We start from the raw sequence: 23358 nt of genomic DNA, 5'->3' as shown, positions 1-23358 counted from the left end.
CGTCTGGTATTTTTGTCGATACGTCCGCTTTGTTTCATTATTCTTGACGTTTGAAGCATTAGCCGCTTTTAGACACTGTTGTCACATTTGTCACTTCCATCCAAATGCCACTCACCTACCACAGTTGTAGTCGCTTTTACTTTGGCAGGCATGAATGGTACGTAGGATATTTTTTCTTGGGGAGGGGGGGGGATAATTAAAAATATCCATCATAATTTAAAGAAGTGGCAAGATATTCAGATAATTTCCGAATTTCAGGAGGAGGGTCAGGCCTGTATCCCCCCTCTGTACAAGTGTCTCTGCTTTGGAAATCGTTTAGTTTTAAGTATATTATATATGTTTTTTTAATCTTGTTTTATCTTTTCCGAAGCAAAAGTACAATTAAACCACGTATTAAACAAATTAAACGTCTGAAAGAGGAAAAACGCCTTTTCATAAAAGCCGTTTTTCAAATAAAGCAATAACCACCTATCCTCGTATAATGCTGAAATTACTAAATGCTGAAATAACCGAAATTATAAATGAAGTAAATTTAAGCAGCAGTTTAATGAGTTACTAGAAAAAAAAATACTTGAGTTAGAAAAAAATAATGAGTTACTAGAAAAATACAAGGTTCGTTACCCTTGTTCAGCTTCCTTATGTTATTTTGTTTAATTTATAGATAGATCATTGAAAAATGTCCTCTTAATAGGCTACGTATATCTCAGGAACGTTGCCAATCAAACAGTTCGTGGTAACGAACTGTAAGTAAGGAGCGACCCGTCTCAATAGTAACCAAAACTCTAAAAAAGGAATCAAAAGCTACGCGCCTGAGAAAATTTGTCTTATTTTCAAAAAAGGGAAAAGCCCTTAAAAGTCATAAAACCTTAATGAAAATCGTACCATCAGATTCAGGATATCAGAGAACCCTACTGTAGAGGTTTCAAGCTCCTATCTGCAAAAATGTGGAATTTTGTATTATTTTTTTTTTTTTAAGAAGAAAGATCACGGATGCTTGTTTATTTTATTTTTTTCCCCCATGGGTGATTGTGTCAACCCAGCGGTCCTAGAATATCGCGGGAGGGCTGATTCAAACCAAAATTAAAAGTTCTAGCGCCATTTTTAAGTGACCAAAAATGGAGAGCAATTAGGACCCCTCCCATGCTCTTTTTTTCCCAAAGTCACCTGATCAAAATTTTGAGATAGATATTTTGTTCAACAGGGTCGAAAAATATAATAACTATGTCTTGAGGATGACTTAATCCCCCACAGTCCCCCGGGGAATGGCTGCAAGTTTTGAGAAATTAAATAAAAAAAAATATGGATTTTTTTAACTGAAAGTAAGGAGCGACATTAAAACTTAAAACGAACAGAAATTATTCCATATATGAAAGGGACTGTCCCCTCCTCAGTGCCTCGCTCTTTAATCTAAAGTTTGACTCTTTCTCACAACTCTGTTTTTTAAAACAATAAAAAACTTCAGCATAAAGAGCGAGTCGTTGAGGAGGGGACATCCCCTTTCATTTACGGAATAATTTCTGTTCGTTTTAAGTTTTAATGTCGCTCCTTACTTTCAGTTAATAAAAAACTTGTTTTTTTATTTAAAAACCTTTAAAATATTTCGTTGAAGAGAAAAATGTCCTACTCCAAACAATCAGAGTCTCCATTCAGAGTTAAATTTTAGAAACACATCTGTCTCTGCCCTATTTTCAAGCTTTTGTGCAATGCTGTTATTTTTCCACTCATTATTTAATTGTTCACTTCATTATTTTTCCCAGCTAAGACTTCTAATCTTGAAGGTCAATGTATGAAAAGCAGTTCTTAAGGCGTGTGTCTTTAGTTCAGTTTTTATTTCTGATCTTTAGAAACTCCTTGTTCACATCAATGTTAGACTGTTTATCATTCCTGGAAAGTACGAGTAGTCCAAATTTCTTCTAAATAACATTAGAAAAGGTGTAGGCCGAAAATTTTCATGGTATAAGATGGATCAGTCTTATGGTATAAAAGCAAGTTTATACACAAGAATTTTGTTTGTGGTAAGGGATGGAAAGCAAACTTTTTTTTGTGGTTTGTACAAATTTTAAAATAAAAAATCCCTTTACATTTAAACAAAGCTAAAACATATATAAGTATACATATACATATACATATATACCTCTATATATATATATATATATATATATATATATATATATATATATATATATATATATATATATATATATATATATATATATATATATTAAGATTTTCATGTGTGTAAAAGTTCACATTAAATTGCTTATAGAACAGCAAAATAGTAATTGCAAGAATATTTGCGTATATTTTGACAAGGGATTACAAATATTTGAAAACAAAAAAGAAGACCAAAAGTTTGAAGCTTAGTAGAAATCGTTGTTAGAAAATGGACTTGAGTCAATAATCAAATATCCTTGCAAAGATTCAGCATGAAAAGACATTAAATTGTGTAAAGAGCAAGAAACTGGTAATTGTAAAAATATTTGTATAGATTTTAACAAGGAATTACTACAATTGAAAAACTTTGAAAGAGAAAACCAAAAGTTTGAAGGTTAGTAGAAATCGTTGTCAGAAATTGGACCTGCTCGAATAATCAAATATCTTTGAAAAGACCACAGTATGGGAAGAAATTAAATGGCTTAAAGAGCAAAAAATGGTAATTGCAAAAATTGCAAATTGTCTGAAGTAATGAAAATCCAAAATAAAGAAGAAAGAAAAACGGGGTTAAAAGATAAGCGACAGCGGAGTCAAAATGGTCCAAAGCTGAAAGTTGTAGTTATGATGATTGGGTTCGGGATTTTGACATGGATAAGATCATCAATGCTTACCATGCCTTTGTTAAAAAAAAATTAAGTTTTGAAATATGTATTTCATAATGACAAAAGACAAGCCGGGGCAAAAGTCGACGTTCAACATTTTATAAAAGCTCCAAGTGGTGAAATAGCTATGAATAACGGCGTTATAGTTTGTAATGACGTTAGCCAAGAACCTCATACTGCTTCAGCCCTTCTTAAAAAAAAAAAAAAAGGTTTGGCGTTATGTTTTTCATAATGACAAAAAAAGCCAAGGTAAAAGTTAAAGGTCCAATAACAAAAAACGTAATTTTACAAAGGCACTAATTCTAATTTAAGATCATTTAATATGTTTAAGGGGTTGATTGATGAAAATGAAGCACAGTTAAATACTATTAGAAAACTAGTGAAAGTGAGAATCCCAACAGCTAAAGAAAAAGGCGTGAAACTAATAACAGCGAGACATACATTTAATTGTAAACGAAATTGTGAACACTGATCCATGGTTGTATTAAATAAAAAAAAACAAGTTTTTTTAACTGAAAGTAAGGAACGACGCTAAAACTTAAAACGAACAGAAATTATTCCGTATATGAAAGGGGCTGTCCCCTCATCAACGCCTCGCTCTTTGCGCTAAAGTTTTTTATTGTTTAAAAAAAAAAGAGTTGTGAGAAAGTCAAACTTTAGCGTAAAGAGCGAGGTGTTGAGGAGGGAACAGCCCCTTTCATATACGGAATAATTTCTGTTCGTTTTAAGTTTTAACGTCGTTCCTTACTTTCAGTTAAAAAAACTTTTTTTTTTTATTTAATTTTTTAAATTTTTTTAATTAATTCAGGTTTTTATTTTTGATCACAGTAAATGAATAATTAAAAAAAATTGAATATTAATTTTACTTTTATTTGGTTAAATGGCTTTCTCAAAACCTATTTAATTTTATTTACGAACTTTTTATTAGTAATAAATATACGTAACTTACGAATTAACTTACGTAACGAACCTCTATATTCTTATATTTTTAATACGTATATTAGAGGGCTCGCCCCCTAGTCAATACCTTGCTCTTCAAGCTAAAGTTCGAATTTTTTTCCAATTCTTTAAAAATGACCCCTTAATCACAAATGACGTTAATTAGAATAAATAGCTCTTATGAAAGTACTAAATAATCATTGGCTTAAAGAGCGAGGTATTGACTAAGGGATGGACCCAATCATATGCGTAATGTTTTCTGTCGTTTTAAGTTTTGATGTTGCTCCTTACTTTCAGTTAAAAAATGTGTTTTTTTTTACATATAATTTCTGATCTTTTTTTAAATAATGCTGGGAAATCCGGCGCCCCCTTCATAGCGATGTCCCATCTCCCATGAAAACTTCCTTCATGGTAAGATCCTCCCAAATAACCCCCGACCCACTCCCCCCCCCACTACCAGAAAAAATCCCCTCTGAAAACGGGTGACTTTGGGAAAAAAATTAGCGTGGGAGGGGGCCTAGTTGCCCTCCATTTTTTTTATCACTTAAAAAGGGCACTAGAACTTTTAATTTCCGTTCGAATGCGACCTCCCACGATATTCTAGGACCACTGGGTCGATACGATCACCCCTGGAAAAAGAAACAAAAAAAAACAAAAAACAAACAAATAAACACGCATCCGTGATCTTTCTTCTGGCAAAAAATGCAAAATTCCACATTTTTGTAGATAGGAGCTTGAAACCTCCGCAGTAGGGTTCTCTGATACGCTGAATATGATGGTGTGATTTTCATTAGGGTTCTATAACTTTTAGGGGGTCTTTTCCCTTTTTTCGAAAATCAGCCAAACTTTCTCAGGCGCGTAACTTTTAATAGGTCGGATTAAACTTGATGAAATTTATATATTTGAAATCAGCATTACAATCTGATTCTTTTGATGTATTTATTGGTATCAAAATTTTCTTTTTCTACAGTTTCGAATACCATTGAGCCGGGTCGCTCCTTACTTACAGTTCATTACCACGAACTGTTTGAAACTGGAAAAGACTTACTTATTATCTATAACGCCTTAAGAAATTAAATGAGATGATGTATGAATCTAAATGACTGGCCACAAAAAGATCATATATATATATATATATATATATATATATATATATATATATATATATATATATATATATATATATATATATATATATATATATATATATATACAAAAAAAATGGAGGGCAACTAGGCCCCCTCCCACGCTTATTTTTTCCCAAAGTCACCTGATCAAAATTTTGAGATAGCCATTTTGTTCAGCATGGTCGAAAATATGATAAATATGTCTTTTAGGATGACTTAATCCCCCGAAGTCCCCAGGGGGAGGGCTAAAAGTTATGAACTTTACCCAATGTTAACATATAGTATTGGTTATTGGGAAGTATACAGAAGTTTTCAGGAGGTTTTTTTTTCTGGTAGTGGGGGGGGGGTCGGGGGTTATATTGGAGGATCTGTCCATGAAGGAAGTTTTCATGTGGGAGGGGAAATTGCCATGAAGGCGGCGCCGGACTTGCCAGCATTATTTATTGGTTATTGGGAAGTATACAAACATTGTCAGGAAGGATTTGTTTCTGGACGGGGGGGGGCTAGAGGAGGGGGTTACTCGGGATAATCTTTCCGTGAAGGATGTTTCTTTGGGGTAAGGGACATTTCTATGAAGGGGGCGCTGGACTTCCCAGCATTATTTAAAAAACGATCAGAAAGTAAATAAAAAAAAACAAGTTTTTTCAACTGAAAGTAAGAAGCAACAGTAGAACTTAAAACGAACAGAAATTATAACGTATGTGATGGAGTTCTCCCCCAAGTCGATACCTCGCTCTTTACGCTACAGCTTTTTTAGTGCTTTCAAAAGAGCTTTCTATTCTAATTAAACGGCCTTTGTGATTCAGGGGTTTGTGAATTAAATTTTTTTAACTTTTAACGTAAAGAGCGTGGTATTGACTAAGGGGAGAACCCCCTCATATACGTAATAAAAAAACAATAAAAAAAACAAGATACGGCTCAATAGTAATCGAAACTTTTAAAAACGGAATTTTGATGTCAATAAATGTATCAATAGAATGTGTTTATAATGCTGATACTAAATATATAAATTTTATTAAGTTTAGTATTACTCATCAAAGGCAACGACCCTGAGAAAATTTACCCGATTTTTTAAAGAGGGGGGAAACATCCCCACGAGTGAAAGAATTTTAATGAAAATCACCGTCAGATTCAGCGTATCAGAAAACCCTATTACATGGGTTTCAAGCTCATATATGCAAAAATCTGCAACTTTGTTTTTTTGCCAGAAGAAAAATATACGAATATAGAAGTTAGTTACGTAAGTTAATTTGTAAATTACGTCATAACCAAATTTAGAGACATCCATTTAGCAAAAGAAAAGTACAATTTTTATGCAAATTTTTTTTACTTACTAAATGACGGTGAGCTGAAATCACAGCTGCATTAACTAAAAATAGAGCAAAAATTAAATAAAAAAAACAAGTTTTTTAAACTGAAAGAAGCGACATTAAAAATTAAAACGAACAGAAATTATTGCGTATATGAAAGGGGCTGTCCCCTCCTCAATGCCTCGCTCTTTACGCTAAAGTTTGACTCTGTCTCACAGCTTTATTTTTTAAAACAATGAAAGACTTTAGCGTAAATAGCGAGGTGTTGAGGAGGGGACAGCCCCTTTCATATACGGAATAATTTCTGTTCGTTTTAAGTTTTAATGTCGCTCCTTACTTTCAGTTTAAAAAACTTGTTTTTTTATTATTTAATTTCATGAAACAAATTGACCAAAAATTCATATTTTCTAACTTAAACTTCTGCAAGAAGGCAAGCTCTTCAGTTCTTCTTGGCACTATGGTTTAGCTGACTTTTGAATGCCAAGCTGCTCATTCTTCGCATATGGATTTTGAGCAATTGTTTTTCCAATCGTCGTCCTTGACATCGGGAACTCCCAACAGCTTTGAGTTCTGTCTAGGATCAATTGCTAGCGCAATCTAATTGGACTATGAGAACTTAACGCAAATACAGTTGATGCTCAATAATAAAAGTTGTGAAAATTCTCGGCTTTAATTTACTGATTTAATATTGTAAAAGTTATATTCAACGGGAGACAGTTGTTATTGTTTGGATGGTTTAATTTTATAGGTTTTTAACTCTGCTAAAGCTACTTAATTAGAATTTTTTACGAGTCTTAACTAAGTTACCGAATTCAATACTGAATGCTGAATACTAATTGAATGCTTCACCAAACTTTTGAATTGTTTTCAGGTCACTCGATTTCTGTTCCAAGAAGAAGGTAAAGATTACGGACTTGACCTAGCGTCAATAAACATTCACCGAGGCCGTGACCATGGGCTACCAGGATACAATTATTTTAGATCATTGTGTGGCTTACGAAAAGCAGAGACATTTATGGATCTAGCTGATACAATTGATATACAAGTAAGTTCTAGTTTTCCTCTTTACAAATATGAACTTAACCTATTACCAATTATAGTAATCAATTGAATAATTTATAATCAGTTTAAATGTTTTTGGAGGGTCTCACAAAAAGTAGAAGATGCAAGGGTATATGAACACCTAAATTGAGATTGCGTCTATAAAAAATTACAAATAAATGTACTTTTAAAGAGCAAAATTTAAGAATTGGTGGAAGCTTACACTACCATGTAAGTCTTGAATTTCTAAATTTCTCTTAATTATCCTATTTATTGCTTAATATGCCATGCTGCTTCTGATGACTTTCTACCATGCAAAAAACAAAGCTTTGTCTATAAATCGGGCACCTACTTCAACAAGATTCCTTTGTTAAAACGACCTTTGAAAAACTCGCCCAGATGAATTTCACAAAAAGAATTTCATACTTTCAAACCGGTTACCTCAGAGCATAATCAAACTAATCAGAACAAAACTCAGATCCAGTCGTGGATCCAATTGAGAACTCAACGGTCTTTCAAATTATACCAGGCTGAAAAGGACCGGATTAATATCAACTGACCTTGTTCCCCTTCCTTTTGTTATATTGCATCAGTTGCTTCTTTTTACCTCAACCAGGTCCTGGGCACTTGATTCAGTCAGAAGCATTCATAGTTTTATCTTTGTTCTTATAGAAAGACTTTCCACAGCTAAAGACTTATTGGTACAACATGATTATTTTGACATTGATCAGCTTTAGTCTTGCATCGAAATAAAGAAAACCCCAATTACAAAGAAAACTTGAAATGTAAAAATACTGGATCTTCAGTGGTTTAACCTGGAAAGATAGGAATTAAAACTACTAGCTCCACACACAGGTAGCTTCTAGTGACTTCATAAAAAAACAAAGCATTTTCAAAGAAAATTGGATGATTGATATGTTCCTTCTGCAATTTTATATGATTAAAAGTGAAAGTTCTCTGTAAGTTATAATTAATTTGTTTTTCTTGTCCAGAAATTCTTCTAATTCAAAGTAGTTCAAAGTAATTCAAGTAGGCTAGCTGACTTGCAGCTGGTAGGTTTAGTGGTGACAAAACTCTTCTTTCTTTACACTCCCCAACATTTTAAACTGCCTAAAAGACAAGTAGGTTATAACTTAAGGTTGACTAAAAAAGGAAACAACCTCCAAATGGTAGTTAGCGTTGGTTATTTTTCTTTTCGACACTAATGCCAGTTTCTACTTTATGTTATCCATGCTCATTGTCCTAAGGTCTGAATTGAACTTAGCTTAAAGTAACAGTAACTCGCTTTCTGTCAAACTTGCTTGTACTACTTTGTTTTCTTGCTTTCTTTCTATTTCCGTTATGTTATCGATTCCAGTGCATTGCAAGAATACCGCAAAGCTGTAACTGATAACGTAAGGCATGGCCCTAATTGGTGAATTTATTATTTCATAAATATTACACTAAAAGATAATGTTATTGCAAAGAAATGCTAAATCATTAATATGAAGGTCACTGTATAGTGTGATCGAAATATCCAGCATTTTTTCATTGTTTTTTCACTGTATAACAAAAGGATTTACCCCTATTTGAACTGTCATTTGTCGTCATGGAAAGGCCGTGTGGTCTTCGAAAATACCTACGGAGTAGTCATGCGGATGATGTCTTATGAATTGAAAGTGGTTATTGGTCTCAATAAATCAAGGTTCTTTGTTTGGACCTCTGTTATGGCAATCATATTTATTTTAAGTACTTGAGATTGGCCCTTGGTTGAATTGGCCTTGGATTGGCCCTTGGAACATATATCAGCCTCCCCCCCCCCTGCCGGCGAGCTTCAAGCCATCCCTGTTTAAAATATATATATATGTCCATGATATTTACACTAGTTGAATATCGGGCTTTTGGCATTCGTAACAAGGATCTTTTGGAATATTCCTTCGACACCACCATACCCCCTGCAGCTTACTGTTCAGTAGAAATGTTGGCATGTTTTTCTGTCACTGATTGGCCTGATATGGGGTAAATGCGTTAAACAAATGGGAAATAAGCATTAAATTTTCAGAGGCATAATCCGTTCTCCGACGTTCAAAATAGGGTGAGCAAACCCACTAGAACTATCAACAATGCCGTTGATTCGAAGACGAACACTTAAAAATAGTATATTTCAAAAAATAGGCGAATTCAGATTAAAGCTGCTCTTAGTTGAATATTTGCCCAATTAGAATTTCATTTTTCCTTCTTGTTTGTTTCCATATTTCGGATGGGTGATTATATCACCCTCCCCCTCCCCACCCCTACCTGAGAGATTCAACCCATCCCTGTGTATAATATATATTTCCATGATATTATCAATGGTCTTAAAAGTAAGCTTTTATAAGTAAAGTTCTACTATTTATTTTTCTAGAATGTTCTTAAGCTCCAAAGGCTGTATGATGATGTGGATGCTATTGATTTATATGTTGGTGGAGTCCTTGAAAAACCGATCAAAGAAGCAATTTTGGGTCCTGTTTTTTCGTGCATCGTAGCAGATCAATTTGCTAGACTAAAAGATGGAGATAGATTTTACTACGAGCATGGTGGCCTTCCTAATTCTTTTAACTTAGGTAAGACAGTTTGTTAAATTTTCGTTTTTTAAATTTTTTTTTAATTTTTTTAAATTAAATTTTGTTAAATTTAAGTTTTGTCTGAATTCCAATTCCAATTTTAATGCGCAGTAATTGCAATTCCAAAAACACAATTACACAATTTTAATGCCAATAAAAAAACTTATAAATCGATATTAAAAGAAATATAATAACTGATAACTTTGGACAATTGCTTTGAATAATGTCTTTGTTTGAAAAAACGGGGTTTTCTTCAATTAAATAATATTCTCTTACTGTTTTGTTTTATTATTTCTTTATGGTTTTTCAGCTATGACCCTATCACGCGCATATACTACAAGCTCCCTCACCTCGCACATTAACCAATTCTATAGGTGAATTTAAACTTTGATTATTAATATAGGAACAAGGGCTGAATGACGAGGTAGGTGGAATCGACCTCAACGCAGGTGAAGTAACTGAAAAATCAAATGTGATTTTTGGTCTGTTTGTTTATTAATTTAAAATAAAAATCCTCAATACAAGTTTTTTAAAGAAAAGTAAAGAGCCCAATTAAGCCAAAAATGAACAGAAATAAATTAAAATAATCTTCGTAAAAAGCGTAAAAATACCACAAATCACCATCATTAAATAAATGAAACCCGAAACGAACAGACAATACAACATACGACCGAGTCAAACTCAGAACATGCAAAAATTAACATGATTAGGGCTGATAACCCCCATGCCTTCTCAAGACCAGAATATAATTGATAAATTAAACGAAAACTTACCAATTTTGAAGTTTGATTGTAATTCTACTCCAAAGAAGGAGCTCCAGCGTAGGTGAGAGTTCAACTGAGAGATAGACGCGTGCAATCGCCTCGATTGACCAAAGCAACACCAGTATTTTAAAGTCATTATAATATGCAGTGGTTAAGCTCATGATGAAACGCTGAGGGTTCAACGGGGAGGGAAATTGGGAGGGCAGTTGAACTCTCAGCTACGCCGGCGCTCCTTCTTTGGAGTAGAATTACAATCAAACTTCAAACTTGGTAAGTTTTCGTTTAATTTATCAATTCTACTCCAAAAGGAGCGCCTTAGCTCCGCCTTGAGTTCAACTGAGATTTTAAAGTTCAGCATGAGCTATACCAACATTAATGATCAATATAGCCCTTTAAATTAAAAGAGGCTGTTGTACAAAAATTTATTTGTAGTAAGATATTACAAATACAACAAATTAGAGTGAATAAATTCAAAAGACAGATAACTGCTGACCACTTTCAATTGGTTTATTATAAAACCTTGCAAACGTTTTGGCATTTGTCCAGTCTACATATTTTACGATTTGATCTACATCAATCCCTCTTGCTTTAAGGTGGGACGTTGAGGCAGACCGTGTGCTATAAGCACCATAAACACTGATATCTTCTTTTATCCATGCAAGAAATAAACTTACTTGTATCCATCTAGAAATAGATGACTTGGACGCAGCAGTAGTCGTTTCTACTCGGATATGACGTCATTCTAGTGTACCTAGATAGGTGCGATACCGGACACAGGGACGACTCTTGAAAAGGCCTGAAATTTAACTACTGATTTGTGGCTGCCCGGTTTCGTTGTTTTTAACAACACATTGATTTGAAAATCAAAACTTCCATCGTCATTATGTATCATATTACTAAATGATAAACTGGCCAAAAACTGAACTCTTTCACAAGCTGATAAAATCAATAAAACTGCTAATTTTTGTGTTAGTGTCTTTAATTGAAGATTTTCGTTATCCCAAGCTGACAGTCTAAAGAGATCGAATACACATTTTACATCCCAAGTACTTGAAATCTTGGGTAGACTAGGCCTTCTATTAAAGACACCTCTCATAAACTTCTTGGTGATGTGATTAGTGCCTAACTGAAGGCTTGGTAAAATTGCCGATAAAGCACTCCTCGCAGTATTAATAGCACTGTACCCAACACCTGAGTGATAAAGTTCCGTAAGAAATGTCAAAGTCTCCGGTAGAGTTGCCTCCTAGGCGTGGATTATGTTTCTTCCACAAAAGTCGATCCATTTTTCAATGTAAACTTTGTACTGGTGCGTAGTCGAATCCCGCCATCCATCCATGATAATATAGACTGTGGAGGGAGAATATCCTTGGTGGTGAAGCCCTTGCCGGAGACGACACAAGCCGCTAGGCGTAACGTCTTGGACAAAGGATGGTTCAAGGTCGGTTTCTGTGGCAAAGACAAAGTAAAAATATCATTTGGTAGAAATATGGGAGTTCCTATTAAAAGCTTTAATAGTAAGGGATACCATACTTGTTTGGTCCAATTTGGAAAGATCAAAATACCAGTGGCCTGATCTGTTTCCACCTTCTGAAAGGTCCTCAGAAATAAACTGAATGGGGGAAATACATAAAAAAAGGCTTCCAATTCATTCCAAATGCATCTACGGAAAAACATTCTGGATCTGGTTTCCAAGAAACAAATGGTTTAATCTGAAAATTTAATCTAGTCGCAAACAAATCAATATCTATCGACTGACATACCAAAAAGTTCAAAATAATAAATATTTCAGAATCCAATTTCAATTCCTTTTCATTATCAAATTTTCGTGATGCTTTTTCCGCGATATTAGCAACCCCAGGTACATGCTCTGCAGATATCCACCCTTTGCCCTGCAATACTACCTGCCAGACCTTATTTGCGAAATATTTACAAAACTTAGATTTTGATCCTCCCATTTTATTTATATAAGCTACTCTGGTTATATTGTCAGAACGCAGCCGGATATGCGTGCGTTTAATATCCTGAGCAAAACATTTTCAACCCAGATAAACAGCCTTCGTTTCTAAGACATTGATATCAAATCTCTTCTCTTCTGAGGACCATTCACCCGTGGCCGTTTTCATGGAATATTCATCCACGAGTGCCCAACCTAGCTTCGACGTATCACTACAAAAATATTTGTCAATTGATCTAGGCTCAATTGCTTTAGAAGCATGATTGGCAATATCCAACCACCATTGTAGTTCCGAATTTACATCGGATGTTAAAATTATCCTTGCCGCAAAATCACCCTTCGCGTACCTTAATGCTTGAGTTTTCAACGATTCCTTTTTCCGGTAATATAAAGGCCCTAATTCTACTGCTGGAAATGTTGAAACAAGAACGCCTAGAGTTTCGGCCAATTCTTGAATCGCAATCAATTTTTGACTAAGAACCAAATTCATTTTTGGATTTGGTTTCATTTTTGAAACCAAATCTATAACTTTTTAAATTTTTCTTTCCGGCAGGAAAATACATATTGATCGCGAATCTAACAAAAAAACCAGAAATTTTATTTGTTGGCTTGGAATCAGAACTGACTTTCCTGGGTGAATCACAAACCCCAGCTCTGACAGTAATTTCGCTGTTTCATAGACATTATTTTGACATTCTAAATATAACCTTACCAGAAGGAGAGAATCATCTACATACACAACTGACAAATACCCTTTTCTTCGAAGTAGGGGGATAACAGGTTTCATAAGTTTCGTAAGAACCCTTGGAGCAGATGATAAGCCACTTGGCATTGAAGTGAACGAATAACAAACGTCAGCTTAAAAACAAAGCCAAATTTGATCATAAAAGTCATCAGGGCATTAATAATAAAAATCGACTAGGTCAATAGAGGCCATATAACAAATTTTTGTCATTAAAAGAACCGCAGAATGAACACTTTCCATTTTATGGTAATATTTAATGTTTTCATTTAAATTTTTAAGATTAAGAATAAACTGAGTAGACCCATCTTTCTTTGGGACTGTAAAAACGGGAGAAATACAACGTATTTCCTTTATTCTGAAGTCGAGTACTTTAACAATAACATCTTTAAGCAATAAGATATCAACTTCTTTTCTTATAGCCTGTATTTCTTCAAACGTAAAACTTTGTTTTTTTGTTTTCAAAGCTGTTAGCGGTGTTTTCTCAAATTCAATCTTATAGCCTGAGGCTACAATATTCAAAATATTCAAATCACTGGTTATTGACTGCCATTTTGAGATGTACTTACTAATTCTCTCAGCTTTAAAGTTATCAGCCAAATGTTGTGACTGCCTATTGAAATTAACAACAAAATCATAAAAATCAATGGCGGGGTATGTTAAATAGTACATACCAGCTATTTGCGATCCCTTTTCTGGAATTTCTGGAATTTGGACCTTTCTTGACGGTCCTTGCCCTGCCTTCTGCAATAATTTGGACAAGGGGCCTCGTTCTGCCATCGACGATAACGGTAGACAGCCCTTGCACGTTTTTTGGTCTTCCAAAAGATTTTTTCAAATCCGCCACGGATTTAGCTTTAGACGTTGTTTTGGCAACATCTTTGCCAAAAAGAAACTCCGTGACTTTGACTTCAGGAGCACATAAAGCTGATGCTAGCAAAAGGAGGATGGAAAGAGCATGTAAAAGAGATGATTAAGACAGGAAAAGCAGTTTCAGCTGCCATTTTACGTAATTCAAGGCTTTCAAGTATAAAAGATCTAAAAATGAATAAATATGTTTTTAATTCTGAAGTTTTGCCTACTATCCATTACGGAGCTGAACTCTGGGGGCATGACCCGGCACCACAATTGGAATCAATTCAGTTTGCAGCACTTTAAGAGATTAATTGGTCTTCACTTAATGACCTACAATCAGGCAATAAAAGGTGACCTTGGAGTATTTTCGCTGAGAATAAGTAGATTAGCACAGATGATCCGCCACTGGCTAAAAGTTCTAAGTCTGCCAGAAGATAGGTTAGCACAAGCAGCTTATGTGGAGATGCTACAGTCGAAACGTAAAAGATCGTGGCCGTATCAAATAAAAAATGTTTTATATGGATTAGGATTATCATATATTTGGAATGAGGGGCTAGGGTCCTCAGATCAGGGTGAGCCGTTTTTGGCTATGATTATAGAAAGAATAAAAGACCAGGAAGTCCAAGTTTGGACCCAGACAGTTAAAACATCTGAAACATTGAAGTTTTATTCCCATGTAAAAGAGATATTTGGATTTGAATATTATTTTAAACTAGGATTACCGGGGGAGACATTGAGGACTTGGTTTCGGATCCGAGCGAATTGCCTGCCACTAAAAAATAGAAAAAGAATATTTGAAAGAAAAAGGGTGGGCCCAGATTCAGATGCGGATTACTCTTGCCCCAGATGTTACCTAGGTATTGAGGATGTGGCCCATATTCTCACCGAGTGCCAGCAACTTTCTATATTATGGGAAAATTTTTTTGAGGGTGGTAATTTGGAGTGCCCGGGGATCCTGAAAACGACTGTAAAAAGACAATCAGGCAGTTATTTAAGTATGTAAATGAAGCGTTGACATCAATGAGTGAAACTTGATATTTATGTTATTTTTCTTGTGGAGTGTAATTAAGAACACTGTTGTGTATGGCCTGTTTTTTGGCTTATAATAAATTATTATTATTATTATTATACCCATAGGCTTGACATTTGTAGCAGTATGGAGGAAGAAATAAAAATTCTGAAACCCAAATTTTCTCGAAACCAATCGCTTGTGGATTTACTATCGCATTCATTAGATCAGTTTTGACTCGAACTGTAATTTGAACGAACGGGAGTGACCAGTTTCCTTGGCAATAATTTATTTAGGAATTAGGGTTCGAATATCGTCTTCTAGAAAATCAATCGGGATACCTCTGATGATTCCGGATTAGGCACTACTTTTAACCTTGGCCTCGACATTCGGGCTGCCGCTCATGAGAGCCTGTAGCGCAGCTTCTGCATCTGCTTTTGAAGCAGTGACAACACGCCAGTTTACTTTATTCGGCTTTAGCTCGACAATTTTATCACAAGTATTCCCCCATACCTTTTCAAGAAATTCCTTTCTGAGACTAGGTATGTCTAGGTCACGAGGAGGATTTTTCACTATAACTGCATACGATGGCTTTTCAGGATCATCTATAGTAGGGCCCAGGGAAGGCATGTCCAAATTTTCGCGATTCATAAAGGCATCTTGTAACTTGTTATAGATCTGGGTCATTTGTCTAGTAAGAACGGAGAACACTTCGCCATGAACATAAGGGACCTTAGCGGGTTCTTCAAAGACAAACGTCGGAAGTTTTTTTTTTTATATAGCAGTCCTCAAAGACTCGAATCATTTCAATCACGTTGCCAAGCGGGTATACTTTAATAGACACTCTTTTACTGATTTTAGCTGCTTCCCATAGGATCGTTTTTGCATCACTAATATCATCTTTTTTGAAAAATTCAATTGTCTTTTTAACAATTTCAGTACTCCGATTTCCTGCCTTTATTCCTCTTTTCACAAAGTGCAAGATCGCATTCCAAACTAGCTTATCAGACCTTTCAAAACCTGCCCCGAGGGCAAAGGATATTATTTCAATTCTATTATTCTCCAATATAAGTCACTGATCATAAAAATGTTAACATGAAAATCCAAAGTATCCACAGTTTCCAAGGGAATTCTCACTATGAAAAATAATCCGTTTATACAAATTATAATCCTTTGGTCAAAATCCAAAAAGTGGTCTACACACCGTGAACTCTGAATCAATACTGATTCAGAGTTCAATATTTTCTGTTTCTTAAGGATGTTTTCTTTGAATAAAATCGTTAAAGCACATTAATAGTAAATATTACTTTTTTCGATATAGGGTATTTAATTACCTTATTTTGAAATGGGAATTAAACTCTTACCCCTATCTTCAGCAAAAATAAGTTTCTGTGTTAGACTTTAAAAAAATATAATAGAAGAATCTAGAACCGACATTTCTTCCCATGGGGAGTTTGCCCGAACGGGACACGGAGCCTCTTTATGCCTTGAATCATTAAGCACAGTTATGACGGGATCCAATCGCTGAACTTCACAGTCGATGCTAGAAAAGTTAGTTAAGATAATCCGCGAGTTTTGAAACTTTAAAGCATGCTAGCGCATCGACCAAAAACAGCCAACAGTCGGGAATTTTTTGCTAGTAGAAGTTTCCTTAAGATTAGCTATGTGTCAATCAAATTTCAATGCAAATCAGGGTAATTTCATGCAGAATATTGGTGGGCCTTGGAAGGCAAGTGGTCTACGTGTCTGGAAATGCACCCTCTCTATACACTTGGCCCAAGGTTCTTGACCCAAAAGTTTCAAGGGGATCAAAGAAATTTTATGAAAGGTCAGACAAGCAACAAATGCCCCCTCCCCTCAGTGTCTTATTATCATGCCCAACTAGTCAAAACAAAAATTCCCAATAAGTTTGGAGCTGATTAGTGAATAAAACAACCTTTCTGACAAAAAGTTGTAAAGTGGGTAGGTTTTTGAGGAGCTATAGATACATTGTATGCCGCCAAGCATCCAGATTAACACTCCAAGTATGAGTCCGGTTCAAACACAATGTTATGTGTCTACCTTTCTGCTAGTGAGTTGGTGGTGGTGGGTTTGGGAGGAGGAAAGGTCAGGTGTGTTATAATCCACTTAAGTCTCCCGATCATGCATATTGAAAATTCTTGCATGATGGTGGCCGAAACTCAGTGCAACATTTCAATGTTTTTGGTAGAAATTGGTAGCGGGTGGAGGAGTCGGGGGCTTCGGAAACACTTTTTTGTTCCTACACTCAAGTAAACGAAAAATCCTTGAATAACTCCGGTTTAAACAAGGTATATTTTTTTATTTTCTTTTTTTCAATCGGGTCGTTCTATTAGTCAGGCTACGATTGAAGAAAGGAAAACAAATGAAAATAAAAACTTTTCAAATTCAAATATTTGACAAACAGTATAATGGCAAGGGTTTGGGTGTTGTAAATTTACTACGCTAAATTTCCCAAAATTGAATATGTATTGTAGAGTTGGCTCCAACTCCCTATTATTGACTACAAAAAAGTCTAGATGGTCAGAACTACGAATATCGGGGAGTAAAATTCTGACTTGAAGGTAGACGTACAAGCAAGTTACTCTTTACTCAATTACTCGTTGCTCTTTAGTCTGCCTATTAGAGAAAATAACAAGCAGGACTTACTGAGGTTACTTTAAAGTATTATCATACTCGGAATGAGAAGCAGAGCTCGAGTCATAGCACTCTTTCGGAAGGGTATCTTTCGCTGGAGAACTGTTTAACTGAGGTAAAGATATATTACAAACTGAGAAATATGTATTTATTGATAAGTTTCCAGTCTGTCTGGAATAATTACCACTAAAATTTGGTTCTGAACAAGAGCAAGATATTTACACTAAAGAAGGGGACTCCCAACCATCCCTTAAGAAAAAGTAATTAAGATAGAGTTCATTTCATATTTTTTTAATCCAGAAAAAAATAGTTGTAAGTAATTCATTGTTATCACATTCTCATATTGAAACTCTAGAATGCTTGAGCTTTTTCTCTCTTCTAAACTAAGCGTTCAAGGCGATTAAAAGTTAGCATTTTTTGGATTAGCGCATTGTTTTCCATGACCTTTTGTTTTAATAAAAATTAAAGGAATAACTTGAATTTTTGCCATGGATCCTTATTCAAGCTCAACAATAGTTGTTACACCCCATTGAGACAGCCCTAAAGGTAAGATCTAAAAGTTAAAGGTATGGGATATTGCTTGTCACTCCCAGTGCCATTATTTATTATTCAGCCTCTAAAGATCCCTTTCACTGAGAATTTGGTCTCAGAAATTGATTTTTGAACTGGTATAGTTTACTTCATCTTGCTGGGACTAAGACATGATTATAAGGGACAACTCTCAGTAAATCGATGAATAATAGCTTGTTTACAAAAAAAAGAAGAAAAACAGAAACATAAAAGACCTGACTTCACGAAATCCAAAGTTTGAAGTTGTTGATACGAAAGAGAAATATTTGCCAGTGATCATTTTTAAGTGGCTGAATGCTGTGATGGATCTTGGAGTAATAGTAACGGCAATGTACGTAATTATGGCTATTTATAATTCATTATGTCTACCATAACTATACTTTGTAAAAACAATGCCAGAGATTAGTGATATAGAGTTCCACTATTCTACATTACCTTGCTTATACATTTCCTTTTGTGATTTCTTTCTTTATTTCAAGCACAACTTCAAGCCATACGAAAGGTGTCTATTGCAACTTTGATATGCGAAAATTCTGATGAAATGGACTTTGTACTGCCGTTTGCAACCTGGAACAATGCTCGCATGTAAGCTTTCTCTTATTTCCCTTATTATTTATACATACATAACAATTACCTGATTATTAAACTAGTTCAGAATTCCTTGTACCTTGGCTCACCGTACATGAATAATTAAAACGAAATTCGCATGTTAGTTCTCCTTTTTTTGGCTAATTGGCTTTTTTTGAAATTTTGTTCTGACGTAACTTACGAATAAACTTACGTAACGAATTTCTATATTCGTATGTTTTTATTACGTACATTAGGGAGTTCGCTCCCTAGTCAATACCTCACTCTTTACGCTAAAGTTTGAATTTTGTTCGAATTGCAAACCCCTGAATCACAAAGGCCGGTTAATTAGAATAGATAGCTCTTTTGAAAGTACTAAAAAAAACTTTAGAATAAAGAGCGAGGTATTGACTAGGAGACGAATCCCCTCATATACGTAATTATTTCTGTTTGTTTTAAGTTTTAATGTTGCTCCTTACTTTCAGTTGAAAAAAACTTGTTTTTTATTTAGTTTCTGATAATTTTTTAAATAATACTAGAAAATCTGGTGCCCCCTTCATAGAACTGTCCCTTCTCCCAAGGAAATATTCTCTATGGAAAGATCATCCCCCGTAACCCCTACTCTGACCCCCCCCCCCCCACTAGAATAAAATTCCTCCTGAAAACGCCTGTACACTTCCCAATAACCAATACTAAATGTAAACAATGGGCAAAGCTTACAACTTGCACCCTTCCCCCGGGAACAGTGGGGGATTAAGTCATCCTCAAAGACACATTAATTAGATTTTCGATTATGCTGTACAAAATGGCTATCTCAAAATTTTTATTGGGTGACTTCGGGAAAAAATGAGCGTGGGAGGGGTCCAAGTTGCCCTCCAATCTTTTAGATCATTTAGAAAGGGCACTAGAACTTTTAGTTTTCATTTGAATGAGCCCTTTCACGATATTCTAGGACTAATGGATCGATACGATCACCCCTGGGAAAATAAATAAAATAAAATAAAAATAAACACTCATCCGTGATCTTTCTTCTGGCAAAAAATACAAAATTCAACATTTTTGCAGATAGGAGCCTTATATTGGAAATTGGAACGGCTAGCGCCCTTTTTAATAGTTGAAAGTGATTGGAAGGCACCTGACACCCCATCCACGCCCACCATTTCCCCATACACATCCAATCCAAATTTTGAGATAGCAATTTTGTTCAGCGTCGTTGATTTCCAGATAGAAACTATTTTTTTAGGAGGACACTCCCCCACAGCCCTCCGGGCATGGGTGTTAGTTATGCCCTGGGGCATATAAGAACGATGTTGGCACAATGTATTATTTTTTTTTCTTTAGACCAGGGCACTTTGTATCGAAGAAGTTGTCGTAGAAACTTCAAAAAGGGCTCATTCAATTGGAGATTGAAGTGGCTTGTGCCCTTTTTAGTTGTCGAAAGTGATTGGAAGGAAACTAACACCCCTTCCACGCCCACCGTTTCCCGAAACACATCCAATCAAAATTTTAAGATAGCCATTTTGTTCAGCGTAGTTGATTTCCAGATAGAAATTATGTTTTTGAGGAGGACACTCCCCCAAAGCCCTCAGGGCAAGGGTTGTAAGTAATGCCCTGAAGGCATATAAGGTGTTTATGGAAAGCGCTGTCGTAGAAACTTCAAAAAAGGCTCGTTCGATTTGAAATTCAAAGGGCTAGTGCCGTTTTTAATAGTCAAAAGTGGCTGGAGGGCAACTAACCCCCCTCTCACGCCCACCGTTACTACAAATGCACCCCATTAAACTTTTGTGATTACTATTTTTGTTCAAGGCAGTTGAATGATCTGGACATTAGTTTTATGAGGACAAACCCCCCCCCCACAACCTCCGAGACTATGTTTTCAATCTGTGCCCTGGGGGCATAGAAGGTTCTAATAGAAAGCGGTGTTGTAAACGCTTCAAAAAGGGCTAGCTCCATGGAAAATGAAAGGGCTAGTGGCATTAATATTAGCTGAAGGTAATTGGAAGGCAACTAACACCCCTTTTAACGCCCACCATTTCCCAAACACATTCAATCAAAATTTTGAGATAGCCATTTTATTCAACTTAGTTGACAGTTCTGGAAATTATTCCTTTGAGCAGGACAATCCCCCCGAGTCTTCAGGGCAAGGTTTATAAATTATGCCCTGGGGGCATATTAGGTTTTCATTGAAAACTTTGTCGTAGAAACTTGAAAAAGAGCTCATTCGATTGGAAATTCAAAGGGTGCCAATTTTAATAGTAATTTTTCGTTGAGTTGGGATGTTCTGGGGAATGGGGTCTTAAATCCGGATTATGATGAAGGAATGATGGAGAATTTTCCAGTGGTTAAATATAAATTTCCAGTTGATATTGGAAATAAATGTACTATGGGGCAGCAAAGTTTGAGCATTTTCCATTTGAATTGTCAAGGTATTTCTAGTTCATTTAATTTTTTAACCGAACTATGTAAGTTTTCTGAGTTGGATGTGCTTGCATTGAATGAAACGTGGCTTCGTAATCGTACATTGAGTCTACTTGAAATTGATAGTTATGACTGTATGACGCAGAATAGGGAATCAAAATTACATGGTGGATTGGCTTTATATTGCAGGAAGAAAATTACAATGAAAATACGGAATGATCTACGTATGAATAAAGAGATGGTTTTTGAATTAATGGTGGTTGAACTTTGTAAGTCAGGAAAATTTTTCTTTGTGGTTGTTGTTTATCGACTTCCATCTGGAAATGTGCAGGAATTTAAGGATTTGCTGGAGCGGCAAATGGATAAGTTGTCAGGTTCAAATCGCCCATGCTTTGTTTGTGTAGACTTTGATCTTGATCTATTTTCAGTAAATGTAAACCCGAGAGTTCGTGATTTTTTAAATGTTATGTTGGGTTACGGTTATGAGGCAATAAAAGACCCACAGTTAATATATGTAGTCGAGTGACTTTGCGCTCGGAATCACTTTTGGATAATATATTTGTTAATGTGAAGTATGATTTTGCTGATGTTATTTTGAATGATGTTTCTGATCATTTTGGTGTTCTTGTTGTTATTAGAGAGTTTGGTGTCCCTACAGCTATGAATATACCTCCACAAATTTCTGCATTGAAAATGGATGCTGAGGCTCTTAACATATTCAGAAGAAAATTAAAGAACGCTCAATTTGACTTTTTAGAAAGTACTGATCTGCAAGTGAATGAAAACTTTCCATTGTGGTATTCAGAAATAACTAAATTACTAAAAGAAAGTTGTACAGTTATTAAAAAGCCGGCTTTTCATGTTACCCCTAGAAAACACTGGGTTACTAGAGGACTGATGAAGGCCATATTAAATCGAAGACTGCTATATAAATATTCTGTAGTGTCTCCTGAGGCGAAAGTGAGATACAAGAAATATAATTTTGAACTCAATAACCTATTACGAGCAGCGAGATTTAATTATTATAACCACGAAATTTTGCTGGAGAAAACTAATAAAACAGGTATTAGAGGTAAAGGCCTAGATCTAATAAATCTTACCTGCACAGTCGAAAAATTCAGGTAGAAATAAATGGGCACCTGTCGAGCCATATTGCTATTGATGATATTGGAGTCCCCCAGGGATCAATATTAGTACCATTACTATTTTTGATTTATATAAATGACCTTCCGAGGTGCTCACCCCAAGATAGTAGCTTAATAGTAATTTTTGCAGATGATACAGCGGTAACAGTAAAAGCTAAAACCTCATGTTTATTGGTTGAGAAAATGGTGATAGCAATGAAATCTTTGAATAAATGGTTTGTTTGTAACTACCTAGTTCCAAATTTTTCTAAAACTGAATTCATGATTTTTGGGCGGTCAGAGCGGACAGTAAATAAAATTACCATAGAAGAGTTAATTGTAAATCAAAGTAGGTTAAAAAGAGTAAAATCATTTCGTTACTTTGGGATTATTCTCGATGAGCTTTTATCCTTCCATAAACATTCTGATTAATTGAGTTTGAAACTTGCCCATAACTTAGGTTGTCTTCATAGATTGAAACATGTGTTTCCTTTTTCCATCCTTAAAATTTTATACCATTCCCTAATTGAATCATATCTAAATTATTGCCCTGTAATCTATCTCAACACATTTACGGTCCATCTGCAACCTCTTCAGATAATTCAAAATAAGGCAATTAGAATTCTGGGTACTTTTTTTCATCACCCAATGAGGCTTCAAAATCTCTCGGAAACCCAAACTTTATATGTTTTTCTCAATCTTCTTAATCTTAAACAACTGAAGGACCTGCATACAGCAATGTGGTATTATGATATTCAATCTTCAACAAATTATTTTCATAATTTGGGTATAATTTAGACTGTCATTTCTCCTGCCCAACCCATACGCTCAATGAAGTATCACCTTTTTCCAAGTAAATCAAAAACAGCTGGATTCTCAATCACA

At 35.2% G+C, this 23358-nt stretch overlaps 1 protein-coding gene across 1 annotated transcript in view; it reads left to right on the top strand.

The window, feature by feature from the left end:
• LOC148949021 (uncharacterized) overlaps window positions 1–23358 on the top strand; it is a 127181-nt gene that overhangs the window by 91989 nt on the left and 11834 nt on the right. Inside the window, exons 15-17 of the mRNA XM_089095089.1 lie at window positions 7064–7237; window positions 9617–9815; window positions 18844–18949. Of these exons, the coding sequence (XP_088951215.1) occupies window positions 7064–7237; window positions 9617–9815; window positions 18844–18949 (479 nt within the window). The remainder of the gene's footprint in view (window positions 1–7063; window positions 7238–9616; window positions 9816–18843; window positions 18950–23358) is intronic.

The sequence above is a fragment of the Artemia sp. Qi Xiang Cuo genome, chromosome 9, assembly GCF_049724085.1.
Source record: "Artemia sp. Qi Xiang Cuo chromosome 9, ASM4972408v1, whole genome shotgun sequence".
Classification (NCBI taxonomy): Eukaryota; Metazoa; Arthropoda; class Branchiopoda; order Anostraca; family Artemiidae; genus Artemia; species Artemia sp. Qi Xiang Cuo.
Note: the sequence above shows the minus strand (reverse complement) of the source record. Positions and strands in the feature narration are given on the sequence as shown.